Source organism: Sinohyriopsis cumingii, chromosome 2, assembly GCF_028554795.1.
Source record: "Sinohyriopsis cumingii isolate HCF-2022 chromosome 2, ASM2855479v2, whole genome shotgun sequence".
Classification (NCBI taxonomy): domain Eukaryota; kingdom Metazoa; phylum Mollusca; class Bivalvia; order Unionida; family Unionidae; genus Sinohyriopsis; species Sinohyriopsis cumingii.
This window is the reverse complement of record NC_142962.1, coordinates 84,105,257-84,121,566: the sequence shown is the minus strand read 5'-3', so window position 1 is coordinate 84,121,566 and position 16,310 is coordinate 84,105,257. Positions and strand designations below refer to the sequence as shown.

The following is a 16,310-nucleotide window of genomic DNA, read 5'->3' as shown; positions in this document are numbered from 1 at the left end:
GAACATTCCATTCTAAAGGAAGGATGGAAGCATGAGCTTGGACATAGGGTCCCAGAAGAGGTTAGCAAGGCGAGGCAATGACAGGAAATCTAAGGTAACTAGAAATTGAAATACCAACCTCTGATCAGTTGAATATTCAATGATAAGTGCACAAGTCCAACTTTGGTCCCATTACCATTAATGTAGCTTGGTTTGTTGGCTGTAAGCTTCTGTTGATAACTTGCTTCAACTTTGGCATTTACAGAGGTGAATACATTCAACTTTGTCCATAGAATATGGCCATTTCCTCCTTTCACAATCAATTGATCTTTGGAATTGTCAATCACAATCATTTCCACATTCCGAAGATCTGGCAGAATATGAACTGAAATATAAATGAAGAACTTCATGTACCATATGGGCTGTTCCAATAAAATATACATGATACCCAAGGAAGGTGCCTCTAATGTGAAGCAGTCATCCAAAGATGCAATTTATATTTTTATATTTCTTTTCATGTGAACTCTAAGTAATCAGAGTAACCTGTTATATATTTAAAAAATGTCTCCCTTGGGTACCATATATGTTTAAATGGAACAGCCTTAATGGCCTGTATCCCATAGTTTTCTCAACATTGTGTAACTAAGAAGACAAAATTAACTAAAAGTTCTTTAGTTTATCAAACAGATCTTTTTATCACTTGCTTTTGGAGTGAAATTGTATTGATTTTTAAGCAATATATATATATGGCTTTGAGGGCATCATTGGTCACATGGTTCTCTTTGGAGTACAATTCAGAGTATTCCACCCAATGCTCCATCTGCTTGCCCTTGTTGTGGATGGTATCGCCTGTGTCAGACTTCAGTGGTACTGTCACTTTCTTCATGGGACCCATTGTTTTCTTTATGTTATCATACATGCCTCTGATGTTTCTGATATTTGCTGCTGATGCCATTGAAAACCTCCCTCTCATGGCCGAACTGGACGAGAAACCTACTGTAACCAAATTAAAGAAGGCCTTAGAGAAACTGTCCTTAGGTAAAGCACCAGGGAAGGATGGCATCCCAGCAGAAGTCATCAAGTGCGGATGTAGCATGCTGTTCACACACCTGCACGACCTCCTCTGTCAGTGCTAGGATAAGGGTGCAGTGCCTCATGACATAAGAGATGCTAACATCATAACCCTGTACAAGAACAAGGGCAACAGAAGTGACTGCAACAACTACAGGGGCATATCAATTCTCAGCATCATGGGTAAAGTTTTTGCATGCGTCATCCTGAATAGACTGCAGACGCTTGCTGACAGAGTGTACCCAGAGTCGCAGTGCGGGTTCTGCACAGAGAGGTCTACAATCAACATGATCTTCTCCATCAGACAACTGCAGGAAAAATGCAGAGAACAACACAGACCCCTCTTCCTGGCCTTTATAGACCTCACCAAGCCATTCGATCTGGTCAGCAGCGATGGACTCTTCACAATCCTGGCGAAAATTGGTTGCCCTCCAAAGGTGCTAAGCATGATCCAGTCCTTCCACAATGACATGAAAGGCACAGTGCAGTATGATGGCTCAACATCTGACCCCTTTGACATCTGCAGTGGAGTTAAACAGGGCTGTGTCCTTGCCCCCACGCTCTTTGGCATCTTCTTTGCAGTCCTGCTCAAGCACACCTTTGGAATGTCCAAAGAAGGGATTTACCTGCACACACAATCAGACGGCAGACTGTTCAACCTGGCACAACTGAAGGCAAAGAGCAAAGTGCATGAAGTCACCATCAGTGACATGCTCTTCACAGACGATGCTGCTCTAGCCACCCGCACAGAAGCTGAGATTCAGTGCCTAATGGACCACTTTGCTAAAGCATGTGATGAGTTTGGGTTAACCATAGGCCTAAAGAAAACAAAATGTGATGGTTCAGGACGTGGACGCCCCAAGTATCATCATCAACAACCACGACCTTGACGTGGTAAGTCAGTTCATGTACCTTGGCTCTACCATGACCAACAACCTCTCGCTCAATGCTAAGCTCAATAAGCGGATCAGAAAGGCATCAACAACTCTCTCCAGGTTGTTGCAGAGAGTGTGGAACAACAGCATGCTGACCCTGAACACTAAGATCACCGTGTACCGTGACTGCGTGCTAAGCACTCTCATGTACAACAGTGAAACCTGAACTCTGTACGCCTCACAAGAGAAAAGACTGAGCGCCTTTCACACGCAATGCCTCCGACACATACTCGGGATCACCTGGAGTGATCAAGTAACAAACAACGAGATGCTCGAGCGTGCCAAGATTCCCAGCATGGTCAGACTCATATGCCAATATCGTATCAGATGGCTGGGCCATGTAAGTCAAATGGATGACGGTCGGATCCCCAAAGACATTCTTTATTCAGAACTTGCCTCTGGCAAAAGGTCGATCAGATGGCCACATCTCCGCTTCAAGGATGTCTGCAAGCACGACATGAAAGCCCTTGACATCGATGTCAACACCTGAGAAGAGCTCACTCTAGACAGATCAAGCTGGCGACATGCTCTGTACACTGGCGAGGACAAGCTACGCTTGCTAGCTGATGAAAGACGATCGCAGAGGAAGAAGAAGCAGCTCCAACCAACACCAGATGCAGCCTTCAAGTGCAGCAGGAACTGCCACTCCCATGTTGGACTACACAGCCACAGCAGATGCTGCACAACCACCAACCGAGACATCTCTCATGGGCGCAGTTCCATCGTCTCTCAAGACTAACGGATGCCAACCATATATGTATATATATATATATATATATATATATATATATATATATATATATATATATATATATATATATATATATATATATAACTCAAGGATATGGCTTTTGTTTCTATTCACTTTTAAGTGTCCTCACAGTATGTACACAAGTCAAAGTTACAGCTTGCTCAGCTGATTACTGATATGATTTAAATACCAAAAGCTAAGTGTGATACCATTTATGAAATTCATTTTGTTCTATTATGTTTTCAGGTATTTACCAGAATAATGCAAGCATAGAAGATCATTTCAGTGTAAACTATTGTCAAATTTCAATGCTGTTAAATCTTGAACAGTCACTGACAAAAAAACGGTCATTGGGCATGTTATATAATCAGAATATTGTACGATATTTACACCCAAATATGAATAAATATTCCATCCTCATTAATTACACTCCTTTATCATTATGATAGCTATTTTAAGTTCCTCTGAATACATTAAAATACTGTGTTCCATTTTATTAAAATAATTTTCTGGTTTAAAATATTCAGCATTACAAATCAGCTGACGTATCAAGTTCGTGTTATAATTTTTTTATCGAACTTATGTTATAACTTTCTTAACTCGTGTTATAAACGAACTATTAGCCTTGCAAAAGTAATTGAGAAAGAAGGATATATCAACATATGAAAAATGCAAATTGTTGAGATCGTTTTTGTTAAAGTTATATAGCCAAAAATGTGCAATAAATGTTTAAAATCGGAGAGCAAAGTGAAATGTTCCTACAAATGTATCTGAAATTATGGATAATGAATCTATACTATCAGGTATGGACAGTGTATTTAATTTAATTATTTGATATCATTTAAGTATGGAAAGTAAATATTATTTAATTATCTGACATAATGTAAGTATGGACACTGAATCTAATTATCTGATTTAATGTCTATAATTATTCTCCTAGTATGAACAAAAGTGTTTGACATATATAATTGATTCATTGGTTTAACCATAATGATTTGTAGTACAGCTAAGATTCCTTCCTTTGTTGACTTTATGTTTGGCTAACGAAGTGTAGAACGGTGAACTATCTGGAACTGAAAATTTTTTGTGGGCATGCGTATTGGAGCTAAGGGAGGTAATTTTAGGCCCTACGATCAGTAACTCTGTTGCAACCGTGAAACCCCTTATACATGTGATACAGCTGAACTGCTGAATGTGAAAAACATACAATATCTAAAAATTTATATATATAAATAATCAAAAATAATAGCAGTACCAGAGAGCAAACAATATGATGGGATTACAAAAATTCTTCAAGACAGTATTACCATCCATGAAGAAAATGGCTACAAAATGGGCACACAAGAGATTGACTTATTAGTGAGAGAGGAAAGGTTGACAAGCAGAGAAATCCTAAATAAACTGATGACACAAAGAATTTACATGACCCAGATACAAGCCCTTACACAAGATGGAAAAGGAATCTTCATCATACATCTAACAGAAGAAAATCTGATAATAAAAAGGAAAACATTATCAAGGGGAAAACAGTAAATATAACAGAAGCTCAAAAGATACGGTAGAGAGAAGAATAGAACCCAACTATAGAGATGTGAACTTAACTGGACTGCCAACAGAAATACCTACTGCAGCTACAGCAGACAGACTACAAGTAAAATTCAATGTAAATATTATAAATTTCCAGATGCTATACAGTGGAAATCCAACAATGAAGACAGGTGCTAGACTTTTCACCATGGGAAAAGAGCAAACAAAAAAGATTAAAATATTCTTCTACATTCATGACTTTAAAGTTAAATCATGGTACAGAGGATGCATATTCCATAAAGAATGCCATAAATGTGGCCAAACAGGGCATGCCCTGAACTGATGCACCACAATACAAGAAAAACCAGAACAATCTAACCAGAGGGACAATAGAGTAAACATGCCAAAAGAAATAAGTACAACAAATATGGCAACCATAGAGATACCCAATCTACCCCAAGATCTAAAACTATGACCAGAAGGGGCTACAGCAGACAATGGATGGGAGAATGCCATAAAAACACAAAGCAGTTACAAGCATCCAGAACACAAAGGGAAGGAAAAATGTGAAAAAATGAAAACAGAGACAGAAAAAAAGAACATCAATAGACAAATCCTCAGATGAGAAAATACAAAGAACAAAGAGAAAAGAGAGAGAAATGAAGAAAAAGGAGAGATTATTACAAACTTGACTCTGAAGATCTGAAAATCTCTGTAATATCAAAACAGAAGAAAAAAGTCAACCAGTGGAACCCAACTGGAACCACATAATATGGACATACATATCAAATGCTAAAATCTCACATGGATCCATAAACTCTGAAATGACATTAACCAAACACATTTATTGTAAGTGAGTTATCACTTTTCAAACCAAGACCTTGAGAGGGTAATATATTTATGGTCATTTTAGCTTTATTTCAGATATGAAAGAGATTTTGCAAGTATGAATGCAGACATGCAAACACTATAAATTACATGAAAACAACCAAAGTGTGAATTTGACAATAAAACTAAAGGAATCAAAATGAAAAAGCATAAATTAAAATAGTCTACATTATAAAAAAATAAGAAATCTGAAACTGAGACAGCCTGGAAGATCTATCAGGGTGTAGGTAACTTGGGATTAGAAACTGTTAGGAAGAAGGATAAGGAAACCAGACCAACATACAATACCTGAAGGTAAGGGAGTACAAGCCTGGAAACCTAAAGAGATTAAAACTTGGACAACCAACCAACAATTAATTCAATAAGGAACCCATACAAGAGTGAACCAAACTTAAAAACTACTTAAACTTCAGATAGCTCAATAAACCTTGAAAACGTACTGCATAGAATACTGAATTAAATAACCAAAGAAATGTTACGATAAAAAATACCAATTTCTAAAATTAAATTAGAAAGCTTTTTGTAATTTAAAAAAGCTTTTGAATATAAATTCAAACTTAAACTATACACACAAATGAAGTTATACAATAAATCTAAAAATTACCAAATTTTAATGCATATAATCCACCAGGACAACTCTAAACCTTTGCATTACAATATGTGCTTTTGAATCTATCTTAAACACATTTAAATAATTTAATTTCTTCAGTGAATTTTAATTGTATCTAATTTCAATTTATATAATTTAAAATAAATATATTGGAGGTCACCTGTAAACTCCAACCTGCCATATATGCTGGAACGGACTTGGGAGGTGTCCACAAAGAAAAAAATGTTACAAGTTAACTATAATTTCATACAACTTTAAAGAGTGACTCAACTGTGCACTTATTAATTCTCTTGGCTTCTGATTTATTTACTGATTCCTATCTACATGTAAAACATTTTCTTTTACAAAATATCAGACAGATAAGAGGATAAGAAGGAAAGAAATGAAAATATTTTAATGGCTGAGCTGTGGGTCCTGATAATACTACATTTGAATACGGCACCAGGGATGAGAATGCTTATCAGCTGACTAAGGAGGGGAGAATGGCATAAACTTGAACTCTTGATTTAATAACTGTGATGCGCCTAGTTTGATTGCTGCTAGCTGGCTGATCCCCCACAAACAGCCCACAATGCCTTATATGCTCCTGACAAAACTCACAACCCAAATATTTTGTTGGAATATTCAAACAAGCATGAGCTAGTATTGCATGTATATATTTTGTAAATTTTCACAATGATTATATAGAAATTAACAACACAATATTTTACACATTACTACATTGCGACTGTATTGCCCCAAGAAAAAAAAATCATTTTTTGTATTTTGCGGACATTACAGTCTGTAATGGCGGTCAATAATGACAGTACTTTCAAATGATCTATTTCATAGAAATACACAAAATTCTTACGGCAAAATTATATAAATTAATAAACTGCAACAAGGCTTTAAAATACTGGATGCCAGATTGGTATATTTTGCATCAACTTGGAAGGACTTTGTGCCAGAATGCATTTCTCCAGTCTGGTCAAAATTTGTCAACCACTGTTTTTTTAAAAGTGTGTGAAACACTTTCAAATTTTTTTGTAACAGAGGGCATATAAAATCATCTGTACAATATGAAAGGCTTTTTTGCTGTAATGATTGCAATCAAATTTGGGAAAATTCTGTTCAGCAGTTTTTGAGAAGAAATTGCATTTTTTAAATCTTTTTTTGTAACTACTGTAACAGCAATATTGGATGGCGTATCAGCTTCATTTGTAAAGCTTTAAAGGCCTTTATGTCAATATGCTTTCTGTCAAATTTGGTCTAATTCTGTCAAGCAGTTTTTAAGAAGAAATTATATAAAGGTTCCATTGTAATAATAGTAGCCACTGGAAGGTAGATGGGCAATATGTGCTCAGTAGCCATTGTAAGCAAACTGAACCTACACCATCATGGACAGTCTCTTAAATGGCAGCCAACAGTGACAAGTATTATCATGGTACTTTCGGGAAATTAATTTCATAGAAATAAAAACTCTGGTCTTGAGATTATTTTAAGTAACAACTAAAATGCAACATAATAATTTCCCTTTAATGGTTTGTTTTTTAATCTGTATGAATAGGTGGACTACAGGATGGTGGATCAGCATCTTTTGTAGAAACTTGTAATCCAAGGGCCATGGGTTAAATACTCACTCATGCCAGGCCTGGGTCAGCTGCCACCAGTGTCCTTGGGAAAGGCACTAAGCTCTTATTTCCTCAGTATGATACAATCAGTAATGTGCTAAAATGCCATGAAAACCAACAAAAGCAAAAAGCATCTTTTGTATAAACATCAGAAGTCTTTATACCTGAATGTTTTTTTCTGTAATTCAGTCAAATTTTGTTAACCATTCTTTTAAGAAAAGAACTGGTCTAAGTTTTTACTATTCTTGTAACAGTGCCAATATTTTCAGGCATATCAGAACCATTTACATAAAAGGTTTTATGTCTGGTTGCTTTCTGTCAAATTTACTGAAATTATGTCAGATGATATTTTTAACTTACTGTAAGTCATTTCGGGTTTTTCAGTTGTATTAACGGCAGAAATTTTTTACATGATTTGTTCATTCTGAAATGCATTTATACAAAAGTACTTCCAATTTGATTTACATCACTGTATTGAGTCAGTTAAAATGTTTAGTAATTACAGCTTTATTTGAAGGTAGATTAGTATTAACTTTAACATGTTAAAAGGCCTCTGTACCAGGATGCTTTGGGTCAATTCTGATCAGTTTTGGAGAAGTTGTTTCTATTTTTAATAAACAGAGGTAATATTTAATGTCAGATCTGAATCATATGTGAAGGATTATAAGGCCTTCATGACAGAACAATATATGTCAATTTACGCAGAAAAATGTAAGTTAAATCTAAATACATGTACATAAAAACTACTAACTTATACTCAAATTCTATATAATATTGAATTAAACAATATGCAGAAGAAAATTTAACTGCAATATTTGTGAAATGTATCATATACATGAGAACTTAAAACTGAAATATGTAAACAAGCTTCTAATTGCTGAAAATGGGTTTTCTTTTTCAAACAAAATATTCCTTTGCATTTCAATAGCATACATGGAACTAATTTATTATAATTCTGAAAATAAAAGCATATTCTGGTAAATGATTAAATCATACACTTTTTCTGACATTTATTTACAAATTAAATAAAAAATATTATTAGGTGTTTGATGGTCATTTGCTAATATAATTTCTGCAATTACATTCTAGTATGATGCCAGTTTTGACAACCATGAATAAATACTGACATGACTATTCACAAGAAAAAAATTAAAGTTTCTATGATGCACAATTTAAAAATATTTCACACTATTCAAATGACTATATATTTGGTATGATGATTTTTTTTTACTTACATCCAACCTCTACGACCAGCCAGAGCCCAGTGTGAGCAGTGATCATTTAGCCACAAATCTAGGTTTGTACTTTTGTATGAGGACGGGGTCAATTTTGATACTTATTTGGGTCTTGAGTTTAGCTGGTATTTTGTGGGTCTGAAAACAACCCAAGGGACAGGGTGTTCAGGCTTTGCAAGTTTGGTACTTTTGTAAGATCACTTATTTCAAATTAAAAAACAGATATCTGTTTCAGTAAAAGGCAATAAAAGTATCCTGCAAGGGAAAAGTTCAGAATCACTTTACTAATAAAGCCTGGGCAGTGAAGACATCATGGATATGTAAAGGCTGTTATCACCTATGTACTGACAGAACTGAAACAACTCTAATTACATAATGATTAAAAGGGACTCTCAACATTTAGGTCTTACATATGACCCTTCCTCTGCATATTCAAATTCAATTCATACTGGTGCATTTCATGACATCTTGGAAGGGGGAGTATTTTTAATACATTTTGGGGTGTGGAATTTTTAATTTTTTTGAAGGCCCAGTAGTGTGCTAATCCTTTGGGTGGAACATTTTCACCTCTAATGAGCCTTTGTCACCACAAATATGAGACTCAGACCCATCCTCACAATTACCTCTCAACCCAGGGGCCCCGAGTGGCCGAGTGGTCTAAAGCGCTCACCGTTACAGATCACTGCCATCTCACCTCTGTCTGCGTCGGTTCGAGTCTCGGATTCGGCTAATGTGGTTATGTGAGAAAGCTTGCCAGTAGCTTCTCGTGGGTCGGTGGTTCTTTCCGGGGTTTTTCCGGGTTCTTCCTCCACCATTAATACTGACCGCCATGTATAGCCTATCTTGTGCTGAAAAATGGCGTTAAACCCTACAACAACAACAACAACAACAACCTCTCAACCCCTAAAATGTATACACAACACAACGACTTTACTTGACTGCATGCAGCTGTTGCATATTCATTACAAATACTTACGACTTGCACAATCTGTTTTACTATCAAAGTAGCCTTTGGTACAAACACAGGATTCAACAGTTGTATCTGAACAATTACCAGGGAAACATCTGCTGCCGGCTTTCCATGAACACGCCTCTGAAATTTACATATGAATTTTATGAGCTGGCTTGCAAAGTTCTTCCACTCAAGTGTCTGAGACAAAACCCCACTGTTCATTCATACATGTACTATAGAGGAGGAGGAAGATCATGATTTGTAAATAACTTAAAATATTTCCTTTTTAGGATAAACCAACTGTTCAATTTGTTCAAATATCTGCCTACTGAATAAAATGAAACACTGTTATGTATACAGTGATATCTTAAATTTCATAAAAACTGATTTAAAAAATTAAAGAAAAAAAGTAATGCAAACAAATCTTTTATCAGCCTCTCATGGCACCAATACTCCAACTAAACAGAAAAGGGTCCCCAACTCAACCTGTCCCAAGTATCCACCCCTCAACCATTATATATCCCTAGCACCTCTATGCCTCTCTCTTGACATGAATACCTCCTTAAATTTGTGATATTTTGTATTAATTACATATATTTTTATCTTTATTCAATGTCTGATGCATGTAGACATGTGACTTTATTTTTACATTTCTGAAAATATATCATCCTAAACATTATTACCTATAGTAAGTCCTATTGTCACAAAGCAAATTTGTTAATAGTGAATTATCTTTTTATTGAGAATACTTACCAGATCAAATTAATTTTAGAAAGAAGCTCTGTTATCTCTCACATTCAGCAATTACAGAAAGACAAAAAAACCTTTCCAATCAATGTACCATAGAAATGAAGGGAAGAACCCTTCTCTGCCCTTCCCATTACCACACATTACCATCACAAGGTGGCTGCGGTTGTTTTATCAGTTGTAGCCTTAGCAATACCTCATTGAGGATGTTCACATTGGCACTGAGGTGTTGGAGGGCTTAACAGTAATGTGATTGTGTAAGTATTCTTGAAGAAACATGGTTTACAATTAAAATTTGCTTTCTCCTTTAAATACATTCTCAAATCACATCAACAATAGAAGAATAGGTAAGAGGATGAGAAAATGCTGAGCATTCTACCTTATTTACAAGCACCAGTGGAGGGAAGAATAGCTGGATACCTGATATAATTCACTCTTCTAACATGACAGCATCACAACTGACACATAACCTTGATAGTCATACATGAGTACAAACATAATAAATTCTTCTTACTTATAAAAATTCATGGTAAATCCAGCAAAAGAACTAAATCTGTGCTTGTGAGGAGGCTGTGAGGACATCAAAGGAAATGAAATATATATCAAATTTGTAGACAAGCAGTTTCATCATGATAATATCATTCTCACCCCTACAACACATACACACAACGTAAATGTTGTGCTCTCAATTCTGATTCGTAAATCATTTTAATCTTATTGAAAATTAAGCCTACTCTTGTGGGTCACCAACTGTTATGTTTGAAATGTATTCTGTACTGTCATTATGGAACTATTCTATCTGAAAAATTGTCATCGGCTAACTTAACTTACATACACATTTTGGAGAACAGAATAACTTTTATATACAGTGAATAGATCTATCCATACTCACTGAGGTTCTAAGGTATACTGGAAATGATGGATGGATGCATGCATGTGTGTATGTATGTAAAAACAGTAATTCTATTGCATGTAAAAAATGTGTGTAGTTATCATACAGAATATAATTTCATTAATGCACATTACATTTCAGTAAAATTGAAAATATGTATTAATAAAATGCTCCTAATATTCATTCTGTATATTCTTGGATAATGAACCGTTTGTGTTATTTAAGTAACTTTATGAAATGATACAGACGAAGATGGTGATGATGATGCAGACAATGATGGTTTTTATTATAAATTTATAGATTACTAAATTTTAGTATGGTATATTTTACTAATGCCAAAGTAACTACTGGAATTACTTCTTTAAGTTGTACTATCATACAGTGGCTGGAACTCAAAATGGACAAATAATCTGAACAAGATTGGGAAAGCACAGTGATTGATTAATGTGCACATATTTTAGTGATTGTAATATGTTCACAGCAGACATTCAAAACCTATGAAAATCACAACACTGTTTAATGATGGAAGAAAGGACAGACATGATAAATTATACACCATGAATTCACAAAATAAATTTACAAGGTTTTGGATAGAATACATTTTCATCAGCAAAATCTGTAGACATGGAAGAGGAGACTGACAGCCAAGCTTCATCACTATGGTGTCTGAGGCAAGACCCTTGAGTGGATAAACAGCTTTTAAGATGGAAGAATACAGGTTTGCTAGAAAGCCAGTCATCTTCAACAGCTCCCATCACTTCAAGCATACCCCAAGGAACAGTCATGGGTCCTCTGCTGTTCTTGATCTACATCAATGATTTGCCATTGGGAGTCGATTCCCGAGTTATCCATTTTGCTGATGATAGCTTGCTGTACAGAGTAATCAACTTGGACCTGGCTGCAGAACTGTTACAAACAGATCTAGACTGCCTACAATGATGAGAAATTGACTGGCAAATGAAGTTCAATCCTGACAAAAGCAAGGTCATCCAAATCACTGACAAGAGTATGCCCACTGTTGGACTATGCATTGACTGTTTGGGACCCATCTACCAAAACAAACATTGTCAAACTTGAAGAAGTACGACGAAGGGCAGCATGGTTTACTATTGGTTATTACTGATGAACCAGCAGTGTCTCCACCATACTCCAACATCTGGGATGGGAAGAACTTCAAGCCAGACTAAAACAAAAGCTGTTGTGATGTACCAGATTGTACACCAGCTAGTTGATATCCCAGCAGTACCATGCCTCCACCAGACAGGAGCTTAAACTAGAGGTCATTGATGCAGATTTCTTGTCCCCTTCACCAGAGTCAAAGCATACAAAAACTCCTTCTTCCCATCAGGGATCCACATGTGGAACTCCTTACCAGCCACCCTAGTCAATGCCAATTCCATTGATGCTTTCAAAGCAGGGGTAGGCATGATGATCACTTAGCTCCAGATAAGGGATGTTTTTTAACTTGGTTTTAGTTGTACTTGGACCTCCCACCCATATACATAGTTCCACAGGAACACTGCACATTACTGGAAGAAGAAGACTTATTTACTACAATGATGGATCATTGTCATAAGGTTTTAAATTCTTTGCTTGCAGCAACCCTTCAATCCATGAACTGGTACGTAGTGAAATTTGGTTAATGTGCAGTGGCTATCACACCTAATGGCAGGAGCAGAAAACAAACTATAGAGCATACACAAAAGAAGTCACAATGTGACACTGTCCCTTGCTAATACCTTCACCTTTCAGCTACAGATTTCTTCTCCTTTCACAGTTAAACCCTTAACTAAACAAGAGTCCCTCAAAGGAACTGATGCTCTACTTACTGAAATGAATTTCTAGGAATAGAAGATAAGAATTTGTCTTCCTTTTAACTGCAGAGTGTAGAAACCATCTTGATATTCTTCAGTGATAGCAAGATTTTCAAATCAGCTGTAGTGGTGGACATATTGGATGTCAACTTCACACCATTTTCATTTAGGACCAACAAGGCATATCAGAAGTCTTCTGTTTTGCAGAGCAATGATAACAAGATTTTCAAGATGGATGCCTGGTAACCACATCTGTTATCCGACTGGCATGATTTCTATTTAGCACCAACTAGAAGTCATCAAAAGTTGTTGAAAAAAAGTACAATGTTAGAATGACCATCCATTAGCAGTAGCAATAAGATTTTCAGGATAGTCTTTGTGGTATTCACTTTAGAAGTTGGATCAGCACCATTTTCATTTATAAGCAAGTAGACATCATAAGAAGTCTTTTAATGAAAACCCCATGCTAATATGACCATTAATTCAGGTAAACAGTGATAGTATTTTCAAGACATCCACTATGGCAGACATACTAAATGTTTGAATAGTACTATAAGGATCAAATAAACATCATATTATGCTGTTTAGTAAATATGCCATGTTGATGTTAGCATCCATTCAGGAGGAGTAGTGATAAACAATATTTTCAATGTGGCTGCAGTGGTGGCTATATCGACACATTTTCAATTTGGACCAACTACACTTTAAAATAATAATAATAATGAGGACTTTGTATAGCGCCTAATCTTTAGAAGCTCTAAGCGCTTTACAACATCAGACAACACCTATAAGATAAAAAAACATAATGATATGATTACAAAAACATACACCATGAAATTGGAAAACAAAAAAAACATGCTGAGAATATTAAAGTAGAAAACATTATTAGATCTTTAAGTTTGTTCTTGCAGTCAAAATAAGTGAGTTTTGAGAGCACTCTTGAATGTGATCACTGTGTCTTTCTAAGTTCAGTGGGCAATTCATTCCACATTGCTGGGCCCTGGTATGCAAAGGAATGCTGTCCATATGACTTTGTTTCTTAGTGGGAATAATAAGTATACGATTGTCAGAAGAGGAGCGTAAGTATCTTAGTATAAGACATCTTCTGTTGAAAACCCAATGGCAATATTACGTTTCATATAAGAGGATTAGCAATAACAAGATTTTTAAGACAGCCATATTTTTGGGACACCAGATCAGTACTATTTTCATTTAGGACCAGCTAGACATCATAAGAAGTTTTCTTGTGAAAACCCTATGTAAAATATAACTTTCAATTCAGATGAAGCAGCAATAACAATGTTTTGAAGATGGTCAATGTGGTAGCCATATTGGACATCAGATCAACACCATTTGTATCTTGGACTAATTAAACATCATAACAAGTCTTCTTATGAAACCTTATGGCAATATTACTTTTCATTCAGGAGGAGCAATAACAAGATTTTTTCAAGATGGCCATTAAGATTTGAGCATTGTGGATCAGCCAGTCATCCAAATACTGGAGAACTGGTATTTCCAGTAGCTACAGGTATCCTGCCACTACTCCCATAACTTGGGTGAAAATTCTGGGTGCAGAAGAAATTCTAACTGGTAGGACCTGGAATTGAAAACTTCCTGGTCTAAGCAATACCAGAGATATCTGTGGTGAGGAGGAAATATGGGGATGTGTAAATATGCATCCTGATGTTTGATGGTGACTGCCCAGTCAGATGGTCGAAGTGCATTCCAGATTGAGGAGATGGTCTCCAGCTTGAAAGGTTCTTCCAAAAGAAATGGGTTTAAAGGGAAGAGGTGATTAAAATATGAAACTTTCCACTTGGTGACAAGGAAGATATGGGAATGGGAAGCGGGTCACTGATCATTCAGGACCCTCTTGACTGACCCTTTCCATGAAAGGATGTGCACTTTCTCCATCAGTTTCACAAGACTGGATTGGTGAAGAAAGATGAGGGCCTTGGATAGAGGACGTAGTTCCCAAAACTGGAGTCTGTACCCATAGTTCACTATTGAAAGGATCCAGCTATCATCCATGATGCTTCACTAGACATCAGAAAAGAGGCCTACATGGACCTCAGAGAGTGATGTGCAGCAAGAGAGGGCTCAAATCCCTTGGGGTGTCCCCCACCCCCTCCTTTGGGAAAAGAAGTGGGCTGTGGACTCTCCTTCCTTTCCCGGCTCCTCAGGCATGTCTGTTTTTCAGTTTCTGTATGCCACAAGGTGGAGGAGGTCCATTTTAAGGTTGCATACTGGACTGGGGCTGTGTCTGCTTGAAGAACATTGCAGAAGGCCCTTGAGGGCAATTCACATTGACATGCTTCCTGGCTGATTGTGATGAGTCTACTAGAGTGGAGACAGCATCATTGAGGACACTCTGAGCTGGAGAATATGTGGGTATCCTTAGGAGGTGAAGAGGGTATAGGAGCACTCTGCACTAATTCCCATACTGCAGCATGGTGAGTAGGGGCTGAAGGAGTCGCATGAGCTGGAGAGACGAGAATGTCTGTTAGTCCTGGAAGAAGCGATGCATCTAGCCTTTCAAATGGTTTCCACCCAGTGATGAGGCAATAGCAGAATGTGAGCTGCAGTATCACCTATGTTATGAGGACAAGATCCAAAAGCCCAAGGGGGCATACATGACCAAGACCCCAAGGGAGGCAGCAACATGCTGCAAGATGAGTAGTGCAACTCCTCCACAATGGGAGGTAGTTACACACTTTGGGATGAGTGGTGCATCTCCTCCATGGAAGGCAGAAATATGCTACTATATGGTTGCTGTATTTCCCTAACAATAGGAGGTAGTGACATGCTGAGAGGGATATTCCAGTCAGAAGACCCTTTATTTTCTGTAACATAAAAGCTGGAAAATTCTGATAAGTGCAGCTGCATTCCAGTCTTCTGCATACCATGATTTACAAAATGTTCAACAATCTTTTACTTGTACATTTGAAACATTTAATACAGTCTGGATGAGTGTCCCAAGAAGACTTCTTGTAGCTACACTTTCTCACAGACTGTGTTGACATTATTCCTTTATATAGCAAATAAATTAAAATATTTATAATGTCTCATATAACTCACCTTGTTTGTATGTAGTATCAATTTACCGGCCTTTCTTTATGTGTAAGAACGTGAGTTCTCAGTGTTTTATACCTGTTCTTGAATAAAGATAGTATACATACATACAATAGCAATGTAAAAAAATCAACACTTATAAATCAAATATCTAATATAAATACCATATATCACATGGTTCCTGCATTGTCAGTCCAGACTGAAGAACGCATAGCATCTAGTAA

At 36.6% G+C, this 16,310-nt stretch overlaps 1 protein-coding gene across 1 annotated transcript in view; it reads right to left on the bottom strand.

Moving 5' to 3' along the window:
* Positions 1 to 16,310, bottom strand: part of LOC149805301 (uncharacterized) — a 384,402-nt gene that overhangs the window by 287,824 nt on the left and 80,268 nt on the right. The window contains exons 7-8 of the mRNA XM_089949218.1: positions 9,583 to 9,699; positions 119 to 364 (exon numbers count right to left, since the gene is read on the bottom strand). Of these exons, the coding sequence (XP_089805344.1) occupies positions 119 to 364; positions 9,583 to 9,699 (363 nt within the window). The remainder of the gene's footprint in view (positions 1 to 118; positions 365 to 9,582; positions 9,700 to 16,310) is intronic.